Source organism: Pelobates fuscus, chromosome 5 (assembly GCF_036172605.1).
Source record: "Pelobates fuscus isolate aPelFus1 chromosome 5, aPelFus1.pri, whole genome shotgun sequence".
NCBI lineage: Eukaryota > Metazoa > Chordata > Amphibia > Anura > Pelobatidae > Pelobates > Pelobates fuscus.
This window is the reverse complement of record NC_086321.1, coordinates 42,296,708-42,309,079: the sequence shown is the minus strand read 5'-3', so window position 1 is coordinate 42,309,079 and position 12,372 is coordinate 42,296,708. Positions and strand designations below refer to the sequence as shown.

Below are 12,372 nucleotides of genomic sequence, written 5' to 3'. Positions count from 1 at the left end.
CACATACTCCATACAAATACATGTTTATGTGCACACACTGCTCAGTGCTAAATACAACCCTATAAGGATGTGTAAATGGTCGATCCCCAGTTGGCAAAGCATTGTGGGTGTTGTAAGGGATTTACCTTTAGGCCGCACTTGAGATAATACTCTACATGTCAATGTAAAAAAGACTACTTGTTGGCATTATTTTAAAAATATATTTTCTACGGCAACACTCTGACGCATTTACCGAATACTGGCCCAAGAGCACTTACTGTGGTCTGCACCAGCCAGAGGTGCAGTCCACATGCAGGGATACTGTGGGAGCCCAAGCTGGACCTCCAGGGACTAATGCCTGAAAATAAGGTAAGCAAGTGCAGGTAAAAAAGGTGTTTTGTTTATTTATTTTTTTATTTAACCCCACACATATCATACTCAGCCAATTTCATACACACATATCAAGCTCCGCCAGCCACATACACATCACACTTTTCCAACCACCCTGCACATACATCACTTAGGGTTAAGATGGGATCCTTCATCAGTTCTAGCCTTGGAGCTTTCCAATTTCTACTTTCGCTTGCTTGACACTCTTTGTGGTGTCCCATGATGGTTTTTTTTTTGGTTTTTTTTTATGGAGCAACCTTATCTTTAAAAGATGATATAATGCTCAATAACCAATGATAGGGTTTTCATGATAAAAAAATGAAAATAATTAATTATAATAAGGATTTTTTTTTGCATTCTAGGAAATAATCTGTGTTGCACATAGCCACAATAAAATCGTATATATTGTGAAGCGGCAAGGTCTGCTAAAATATAACCAATGTGGCCCCTGACAGATACAATCATTAAATTTACATCTAAAAATACAAAAGTATAAAAGTGCCAGAAAGTGTATTTGTCTTCTATTTATTTTCAAGTAATAATTTTATCACTTATTTATTAAAACTCAGAATTAAGCATAATGGTGGAAAGCTAATTCAGCCCTGGCAGTATCGAAAAACACAATTATATAGGTCTATGTATATAATTAATCATTTGCAATAAAAGAAGGACATGAGTAATGTATTGAGTACTCCGAGGCAGTTAATCTTTCTAAAAGAAGAATATATTAATTTATTGTATATTCATATATATAAAATGTGTCCATTGCAGATACAAGACATTCACAGTATCTCAGCTCTATTGTTCTGACCTTTATACTTCCCTACCAAAGTCTAACTTTATATAAGTAATACTGCAGTAATTATTTGAGCAGGTTGTTCAGTCAAGCAAACTGAACCTTTACCCCTGTGAATTGCTAGGAAGCTCTTCTTAGGCATTAACGAGAGCCATTTGCTTCCTTATAATGGAGCAGACTAACAGCGTGCCAGTGGATGAGTTTTCCTCGAATGTCTTCTCTTTCACCCCACCTCAAAACAGCAGACCTGAGTCTCAGGTGTCAGATGGAAGTAAAGCAGGAGCCACCTTACTATTTTCAGGAATTTTTTTGGGACTGGTTGGAATTGCGTTCACGGTGATAGGGTCGATGAAACGTGAAGGTCAGAACAACTTTGAGTGGACTCAGTTGATTGGACCAATCATGTTAACAGTTGGCGTATTATTTGCACTAATTCCAGTGTGCAGGTTTAAGTTACATATATGTAAATCACGTAGAAGCAACGAAGAAACTACACCAGATGGGGAGATGCCTTCAAGCCCTCAGTCCTTTGTTTTCAGTGGGATCAACCAGCCCATTACCTTTCACGGTGCCACAGTGCTTCAGTACATTCCACCACCCTACACAACCCAAGATGTCTCAACGATGGGTGCTACCTCTACAACTCCTCTTCCCAATGCTATCTTGAGTAATGGGACAACATCGCCATTGTGTCCACCTCAGTATTACAGTGTTTATCCAATGGACAACCCAGCATTTGTAGGAGATGATACGTTTTTGACTTTACAATCCACAGGGGATGCATACGAGAGGTCTGTATGTTTCCTTACAGAAAAAATATACATTTTTTTTCTTTCAAAATGTTAATTTACACTGATACATAGTTGAAAACCTCTACAGTCTGTTTAGATTTGATGTTTGAAATAATGAAAAAATATATAATTCTGTTATTTACTACAGTAAGAATTGCTGGGAATTCAAAGTAAATAATTGTTGAGAATTTAAAGTGAATTTCAAATTTAGAAACATTGTAAAATTGGAAACATTCCCAGCTGTGATTCCAGTTAACCTATTTTAGTCAAAAGTAAGAATTCACTTTAAATTCCAGATGATTCTCACATTAATATATAACTCTGTAATGAATAGTCAACTTAATGTAGTGGTTTTGGTGTCAATGGCCTGTCCCTGCAGGCTCAGCAAGGTAAAGGTCTTTTCAGAAAAGACAGTGTTTACATTGTTGCCTAGTAACACCTCTAGCAGCTGCCACTCAGACGGCCACTAGAGGTGCTTCCTGTTTCAGTGCTGGATTGTGTGCAGCATCTACGTTCAGTGTCTCCACGCTCTGCATGGAGACACTGAACGCTTCCCATAGAGATGCATTGATTCATTGCATCTCTAAGAGGAGATGCCGATTGGCGCAGCACTGCGTTTTGCAGCGTATGCACAATAGCCTCCCTTCATGTTGGAAAACAATGAATTGGCTGTCATCAAGATTGATGATCTCAGCCATGGGGTTGTGACCAGCTGCTACAAGACCAGCATGGCAATGGTAAAAAGGTAAGTTTAAATAACTTAACACCATTCTAAGGGGGTCACCTACACATGAACTCCAGAACTAAAGTGTTAGGAATACTTGTTTGCATTCCTAACACTGTAGTGTTCCTTTAATAAGGTAAGTTAAAAAATAATGTGTGAGATGCTTCTATGCGAATATATTAAGTTTTGGATTGTAATTAAAGCTCACAAGTGTCAAATCAAATCTGTCTCAGTAGGTATTAAATTATGATAGCACTCCAATCTACACCATGGAATGTTAAATGGACACTATAGGCACCCAGACCAATTAATCTCATTGAAGTAGTCTGGGTGCACTGCCCCAGTCCCCTTAACCCAGAAACGTAAAACCATGCAGTTTCCGAGAAACGACAAAATTTTGCAGTGTTAAGTCCACCTCTACTGAGGAAGCTTTACTGCACGTGCGAAAAGCTTTGAACATTAGGTCCACCATCGACTTGACGTTGCGGGTGGAGGATAACTAGCCAGGACCAAGGGAGCCTTGGTGCTTTAAAAACAGGTACGTTAAAAAGGGTTTGTAACCCTTTATTTACCTAGGGCAGTTCTACAAAACAGGGACAGGGAAACTATAGCTTTAGAAATACAGGTTTGTATTTCTAACGCTATCGTGTTACTTTAATGGACTAATCCCTTTTGAGTGAATAATGCTCAGTTGACCTGCTCATCTTTGCAAACCTAATACTCATTCCACCAGATGCATTCAACCAAATTGATAATAAAATCGGTTTATTAATTTTGAGATTACTAGCATACTGTGTACAAAATAATTGTCAAGCACGTTGGGTTTGTTGACATTAGTCACAAAAAATTACTTTTTCCCTTTGTGGTCATTACTGAAGATTGGAAATACCAAGCTATTTCATAAACAGAACAGGTTATTCGTCAACTACGGAATGAGAAGAATTGACATGGGAATTTGAAAACTTTGGCAAAATTAGGTCTAATGCAAGTATTCTAGTCTAAAATGATTCTTGATTTTGTCATTAACATTGAAAGTGTAATATAAAATATTCCTACATATATACAGATTGGAAAAGCTGTCAGACTCGAACTTACACAAACAAAGAACAAAACTTATTAATGGAAAACATGTTTCCAGATGGCGACATACAGGGCAGACAGCTTCTACGAATGTTCACAAATGTATCCAAACTGAAATATGTTATCTAACAATATAAATGGTAAAATATGTAAGTGGGGGCCAGAGGGCTGCCTGGGAGACAAGTAAAAACTAACTGTCTTTTTGCACATGAAGCTTATGGCTGTCAGTGCGGATGGTCCAATTCACACGGTGCAAAAATATTTGTTGAAAGATGGAGGCTGCTGGAATCGCGAGGTGTGTAATTATGTATCCCTGCAACCTCCATCAGTGGGACCTGCTCTATGTAAGATGCAGACTTTGTTTTCCCCATATCTATTGTCACCAAAAAACAGCGACCTGTGTCTGGAATGTCTTGAGCACTGACTGATCTAACCCAAGGGTCATTCTCAAACACCTCCAGGGACTCAATACACATTTATCACAGGCCGGCAGCCTGCCCGGCGGCCCTTGATAGAAGAGCAGATCTGAAGAGCATTGAGATCATGCGACACCAGTCGAGTCACAAACTCATACAGTGCTGGAATAGCAAATAATGCACAGTATTCCTGCCTGGTGCCTCACCTCTGCCGTATTCTGCTAACAGACATCACAAATCACCAGTTATTAATATGCCAGAAGAATAGTGAGGATAGGGTGCAGCCCGCAACCTTATATACTTGCAGCCCAGAGGGCAATTGCCTCCTGCGACCTAGGCCAGCCCTCCCTTGAATAGAGTTATAATTGGAGGAGCTATAATTTAACTATAATTTTGAGTTACATATGTTTATATGGACAAGGCATAGCGTCCGTTGTTCTATATTTATTCCCATCGTCCTGTTGTGGTTGTGATGGCAGTTACAGTTCAATAACAACTTGAACGGGGGACACATTGTAACCCTAACCATATTGCAAATCATCAACATGCCAGAACAAATGAATGACATAATAAAATAACTGGATTTCAGAAGGATTTGAAAAACCTAGAGGTTTCTAATTATGCATTGCTACAATGTGCACAGAATCTAGATAATGTATCTGCAAGCGTTGTCCAGATAATGTACGTGCGCTGTCCAGATAATGTATGTGAATGCGTTATCCAGATAATGTACGTGCATGCGTTGTCCAGATAATGTACGTGAATACCTTGTCCAGATAATGTGTTTGCGTTGTACTTGACCTTTATTGACTGTTGCACAGAGTTAACTATTAGGTTGTTAAGAGTTCAGTGTTTATAATTAGCTGTAAATCAATGGCTCACATTGTATCCAGATAGGTTAAATGACTTTGACACCATATGGTGCCTTAAAATAATGTAAAAAGTTAATTAGTGGAAAATTATTATTGAGCAAAGTTTAAAGTACAGTTAGTTCTTATATCACACATACTATTTGTATCTTATTTTCCATTCTCAGCAGCTGAAACCGCTAAATTGCTTCTGTAGAAAATACATTATCAGTGAATTATGTTCCTTATTTGTCTCAAGCTGAACTTGATACAGAGCTACGGCACTAATTAGTTTACTGTATTTTAACGAATGGGATCTGAAATATCCTAGGCAGGTCATTAAAGGAACCAGTTTCACAAATATAAAACTAGGTAATTATGTTACAGTGGATATGGAAATACATATTTAAAATTATTGTTTGGTAATACTTCAGCCTATCAAGGTTATACACTAGTCCGAATGGCCCTTTACTGAATGGGGCAAAAACATTCGGCTGCAAACAGGGTCATTCAGAGTGCAAAATCTAGACGTTGTTGATCAATGTTTTTGTCATTCAGGACCGAGCTAATGAATTAAATCTGGGTCCTGAGGCTTCAACTAGGTAGCAGCCAGTGGGCAAATAGTTTTAAAAAAACAAAAACCCTCTGGTACAGGTAAATTATGTGACAGCTGGTCAGGATTTGCTAGCTAGGCCCCACATTAAAAAAGTTAAACAGGACTTCTGGTAAAGGAGCCAACAGCAGTGGGTGCAGGCAAGAAAGCTCTGTCTTAGCAGTGGCCATATTTGGGCCTGCTTTCATAGCAGCCTGCAGCCAGGTCCCCAATCACAACACTTGGTGAATGAAAGAGCACCTTGAGTCTGATATAGCCATGAGCGAGCGGACGCCATGTTGGCTACACAGAGAGGTGAGGGGAGAAGTCCAAAACCAGATGATCATGCACTCCTGAGTACCAGGTCAAGCACAATGAACAGATCCAAGAGCCACCAAAGAAACAAGTACTGGGCTGAAGGTAGGTCAAGCACTCACGCCATTACAGACACAAGGCCTAACATCATGTGAAGAAAGCTGTACATCACCACAAGCCTCCCAATCAGGAAGGGTCCCCCCATGCTCAAATGGATCTACACAATATGTCCAAACCAACCTACTACTACATTCAAGAGAAAATACTTGTAAATATCTTATTTTATTATTTTTTTCCCCAACCAAAATACCTGCTTGTCTGTTGACTTATCCTGTCTGTTGACTTAAAGACTGTTGACTTATCCTGCATCACAATAAAGGAAGTGGTCAGTCCAATATATTACACTAGAACCTGCTATGCTCATATCCAGGTCACCTACTCAACATAATATCTCTGCTGTGAAAAGTCTAGTAGGCTTAAGGGCTGTACATACTTTATTTTACTTTTGATACTTTACTTTCTCTTTTGAGACAAATATCACAGTTACATGGTATAATACTATCCAAACATTTAAAATATCTTTCAAAAACACTAGACATTTGTATAAAGGAAACATCTTCCACACCGCCAAGCCCAACAACATCTGACACTTTATTCATGCCAGACCTATCTAATAACAATGCCGCTTCACTAGCAGATGATAGTACGGCCTCACTGTGGCCTAAACTGGAGGCAAACTTAGACTTCATACAACATACTATTTGACGATCTGGTCGGCAAAATAGCTGCTAACTCATCCAGACTTCATAGCTCCGAAAAAGGGCATAGTGACCCGGAAGACTCCTCAATTACACTACAAACACAACTTTAACAACAATCTGATCTCATCTGATCTTATTTCAAGGCTCCAAATAAAAACAGGAGCAGAAGAAACAAGCTCCGCTTTATAGGACTTCCAGAGTCGATCAATGTCCTAACCTTACTCCCATTACTGCAAATTTGGATACTGGGAGTCCTGAATCTCCCCTATAATTCTGACACACTCCAACTAGCACACCCCTTAGGACCTGAAAAAAACTTGACGCCTGCAACGAAAAAACCAAGACCAGTAATCATCCACCTGCTGAACTTCTGTGACAAGGAAACCATACTAAGTCCTGTTTCTGGTATGCAATGGTTAGTACCTACCAAATGTGTGCAAGAAAGGGAAAATGGGCTCCCAGTGTCATGGGTGCCCAAAGCTCTTTAATGCATGTGGGGAGTGAAGGTTAGCCTGCCTGGCCTGATCACACAGAAGAGATACTATTGCACAAATTGCTAAAAACTTAATGCTGGCCATGATAGAAAGGTGTTAGAATGCACAATTGAAGTCAGAGTGCACATGATGACCACTTTTGACTGCCGAAAGGGGTCCATAACACGTCAATGGGGACATGAATGTCATGGAGCAATGGATGAAGGTTGCCTTGTCTTATGAATCACGTTTTCTTATAGACCAGGTGGATGGTCAGGCGCGTATTTTGTCATCTACCTGGGGAAGAGATGGCAGCAGGATGCACTACGGGAAGAAGGCAGGCCGGTAGAGATAGTGTTATGTTTTGGGCAATGTCTGGTAGGATACCTTGGATCTTTGCATTTATGAGGATGTTACTTTGACATGTACCACCTACCTAGAAATTTTTGCAGACTACGTATATCTCTTCAATACTGTTCCCTGGTGGCAGTGGCCTCTTTCAGCAAGATAATGCACTCTGCCACACTGCAACAATTGATGAAAAGGGAATGTTTGAGGAACATGACAAAGAGAAGTTCTTGTCTTGGCATCCAAATCTTAATCCAATTGAGCATCTGTGAGATTTGCTGGAACAACAAATACGATCCATGGAGGCCCCACCTCGCAACCTGCAGGACTTAAAAGATCTGTTGCTAATGCCTTTGTAGGGGACCTACACGATATTAGGGAGGTGGTTTGTGGCTGATCATTGTATATGTGCATGTTTGAATGTTTATCTATGTGTCTGTGATTCTGTGTATCTCTGTATCTAGGAGTGTGTATATTTCTTGTAGCGTATGTGTGCGTTTCCTGCTTTCAGTGTGTTGTTTCACTCTTGTGTGTTCACACAGTCAGTGGGGAGATCTTAAATTCCCTTACCAGCCTGAGCAATGACAGGGCATCCCTGCAAAATTGATATTCTTATTGTAGGGCTGGAGTTTCATGTCACAGACATAGACCAACCAGCACACTAATGACACCAGTTGCAAAGAAATTTGTTTGTAATAAATTAATTTCTTTGCACTTGGTAAATCGCGTATGATTCCGGGGTATAGGAGCATACACCGAAACCATACACAATTTCTGTAGTGGAGTGGCTGGTGAATTAAAAAATATTACATTTGTCAATAAATTCATAGACTGATACACCAATGTGTCTCCTGCATGACTTCCTCAGACTTTGATCCTTTTCCAGTGGTGTGTGCATCAATGAGGAAGTTGCTGGGACACCCTTCATTCCTAAAATCTCATTGATTTCTCTAAGACTTACAGCTGCTACACTGAGCATTCCCAACACCAAAAAGATGGCGCCTTACTGTTTTCAGTGGGAGTTTTTATCATAAACCTCTAAGTAGAAGGAAATAGAGTCCAGCATTTGGCAGCAGTTTAATTCATATAAAGACATGCCATGCAATATTTCCGCCATGATGTATTTGAGCCACGGCTCCAGGCAGCAATCTGACAGGGGCGGCATTTTGACGTGGGTGTGTGTATCTGTTTGTATGCGTGTAATGTGTGTGTATCTGTATGTAGTGTGGGTATCTGTGTGTTTTATGTGTGTGTATGTCTGTGTGTTTGTGTTTGTATGTGTATATGTGTAGTGTGTGTATATGTATGTAGTGTGGGTAGTGTGTGTGTGTGTGTGTGTTTGTATGTGTATGTGTAGTGTGTAGTGTGTGTATCTGTATGTGTATCTGTGTAGTGTGTATCTGTATGTAGTGTCGGTATCTATGTGTTTGTATATGTGTAATGTTTGTAGTGTGTGTTTGTATGTGTGTCTCTGTGTATGTGTACTGTGTGTATTTTGTGTGTGTGTTTGTGCAATGTGTATCTGTGCATGTGTAATGTGTGTTTGTGTCTGTATGTGTGTAGTGTGTAGCTTGTGTATACTGTATGTATGTAATGTATATCTGTGTGTGTATCTGTATGTCTGTGTATCTGTGTATGTCATGTGTGGCAGTGTGTGTATCTGTATGTGTCAGTGTCTGTATGTGTCTGTGTGTATGTCTGTGTATTTGCAGGCATCTCAGTGTGTCTGTACATCTGTACGTGTGCCAGTCCCTCATGTGTGTTAGTTTTTGACACACTAATACACATGCAGATTTACAGACACTCAAACACTGCCACTCATGCAGACACATAGACAAACAGATAAATCACTGACACACATACAGATACAGACACACAAATACAAACACTGATACACATGCATATACACAGACACAGTGTATAGGTATACATCCCCAGCATACACAGACATATACTACATCCCCAGCACGCACACAGACACACACTACATCCCCAGCACACACACAGACACACTACATCCCCAGCTCACGCACAGACACACACTTCATCCCCAGCACACACAGACACACTACATCTCCAGCACACACACACTTCATCCCCAGCACACACACACACTTCATCCCCAGCACACACACAGACACACACTACATCCCCAGCACACACACAGGCACACTACATCCCCAGCACACACAAAGACACACACTTCATTCCCAGGACACCCACATACAGACACTACTATTGCATAAGCATAGATGTTGTTTTTTTTGGGGTGGGGGGGGAGTAGCATTTCATACTTGGATCCAGGCAGCACAATGTCTTGGGCCGGCCCTGTGTGGGCCTAAAGCAATACTTTAGACATCGAAACCACTGTCAATGAAGTGGTCTGGGTACCATGTCCCCCATTTTAACCCTGCAAGTGAAAACATTGCCATTCATTGCAGGGCTCAGATGCCTCTAGAGGTGTGTACCTTTAAAGCTGCAGAAGCTTTTACAGATGATGCAGTTATAAGCAGCTGAGTGTAGGCAGACAGGGACATGGGGCCTCCTTGCATAACGCTTGTCGGTGAAGCATGTAGGTGACTGAGTTATGCAAGTTCAGGCTCCATAAAATCAAAACCAGATAAGATAAAGTGAAGGCTACAAGCAACCAAATCACTAAATAAAATGGAAAAAAATTTTTAATCTGGTTGGATGTCTCATTCTGTACATACAGAATTCAATGCAGAATCTCACATGGGGTTCAATCCGTAAACACTGCACTGTACCAAATTAAAATCAGAAAAAATATCCGATAACTTGGCTATTTTAGGATACATTTTGCAATTTTGTTTTATAGACACACACTCCAAGCACCATTACCACTACAGCCCTCTGCCGTAATTATGGTGCCAGGAATGCCCTGGCATTATCCCAAATTTAATATACAACTAATTTTAGCCTAGTATGGCAACTTACCTGGATCTTGTTGGGTGCCTGGTCTTCTTCAGCAGAGGAAACCAGGTGTCTCTGTAGAATAAAGCACAGCTGAACTACATGCACAGGCTGAGAAAGGGCAGTATTTACATTAAAAAAGCCCGCAGAGACAGGCTAAACACACAAGAACAACGAAATTAAGCTATAGTGGTTCTAGTGTCTATAGTGTTCTTTTAAAAGGGCACTATAGGCATCAGTGACCACTTCATCGGGGACGGATGGACACTAGTGTTAGGAGTACAGTTTTGTATTCCTAATACTATTAGAGTGTTCATTTAATTGTGTTTCTGGTCAGAAGGTTCATTTTGGCATGTGTTTAGGGTGAAGATCAAAATTAGATCTGGTGTTTGAAAGTCACACTATAAGGACAAGTCTCATTTCATGGCTACAGTTTTTTTTTTCCACTTGAGAAGTTTTAGTGATTTCACATGAAGATAAATTTGCGATCATACAGGTGATTAAGCAATGTTTCAGACAACTGTAATGAATACCGAGGATACTCACAGTTGTAAAGTATCAATATGCGGTCTATTGCCAAACTCAAATAGAACATAATTAGAAATCAACAAAACAAACTAGCCAGAGAACCAGTCATCTCCTCCTGCACTTTACCATGAGTACAGGGTCCAGGGTTTGCTAAGCACTATGTTCATCACCAGTCTCTCGAAGGTATAGCATATACCCTGTGTGACCATGGCTTTTTTTCGTCGTTATAAATAGATGGCATGGTACGTGAGATTTGGGCATGAAAGCTGGGTACATGTGATGCAGTGCCATTTGTGGATTTGGGCTGATATTGTAACCTGCAATGCTGGAAGGATTCCCTCTCACAAAGATCGAACCAGTGCACACTCAGTTCTGTAGTCTGGCTGGGACTATATACCATCTCATAACTATTTTGTATCCACATAGATCTCACCAATGCACACTCCCACCATATATGGGTGTACGTGTCCCTACAACCACTCTTCCTCCAACATGCCCCTGTCTCTACCCCCCCCCCCCCCCCCCATGTGTGTTCTGGTCTGGCTGGGACCATATACCATCTCATAGGTATTTCCTATACGAATTCTAAGTGGGATGTACACTGTGGGAGCCTCCTTAACATAGAAAAAGAGGAGGACGACTCCCCCTCGGATATGTTACATTGAAGGTCTCTGGCCCCATTTCTGTTTAAAGGAGCAGATACTTGGGTGATAGTATATCAAAATATGTTTAGGTATTAGTGGTTTTTAGAGGTTCTAGGTGGGGTTAGTGACAGCCCATTTGGGTAGTTGATCTGATGACTGTGATTTTTAACATTTGGTTTTTATTTTATTTTATTGTTGCAGGAACCCAGCTGGTACACCTTCATCTGAGAACACAGAGGAAACAATCACGTACAGAGACCCCCCTCCTTTATATCAAGATATATTTCCAGAAATTAAATGATTACAGTGGACTCATAAATGTCAGGGCTGAATCATGCAGATGATAAATCAACTTTGAATTTTTACATGCAGCCTCCTTCCATGGGCGCTTAGATAATGTATAAGGTAAAACCAGACAACAAATGATGGGAATAATTGTTTGAATATATACACATCCTGTCTGTGTCACTTTGTTCCCGTCAAATGCTTAGTCTTTTTATGCAAATATCTTCATATAAATAGAAATTTTTACATTTTAACACATTATGAAAGGTAACGTAGAATGTTTTCAGAAACAATTACATTATCAATAAAATCTGTGATGTATTGCCTTTGGCAGTATTGTAGGTGACGACAGGAGCTCTGATATAAAGAATTGAAATAGCTCTCGTTTTGGATCTTTGTGATAAAGTCCAGTTTAGGGTTAGTTATTAGACACGTGTTTGATTTTTTTTTTTTTGGAACCTAGTAACACAT

At 40.2% G+C, this 12,372-nt stretch overlaps 1 protein-coding gene across 1 annotated transcript; it reads left to right on the top strand.

Moving 5' to 3' along the window:
- Positions 1–1,287: 1,287 nt before the first annotated feature.
- On the top strand, positions 1,288–12,159 carry TMEM174 (transmembrane protein 174). The gene is made up of 2 exons (XM_063456777.1): positions 1,288–1,956; positions 11,818–12,159. The coding sequence occupies exons 1-2, from the start codon at positions 1,334–1,336 to the stop codon at positions 11,915–11,917; spliced, it is 723 nt and encodes a 240-aa protein (XP_063312847.1). The 5' UTR covers positions 1,288–1,333; the 3' UTR covers positions 11,918–12,159.
- Positions 12,160–12,372: the final 213 nt, after the last annotated feature.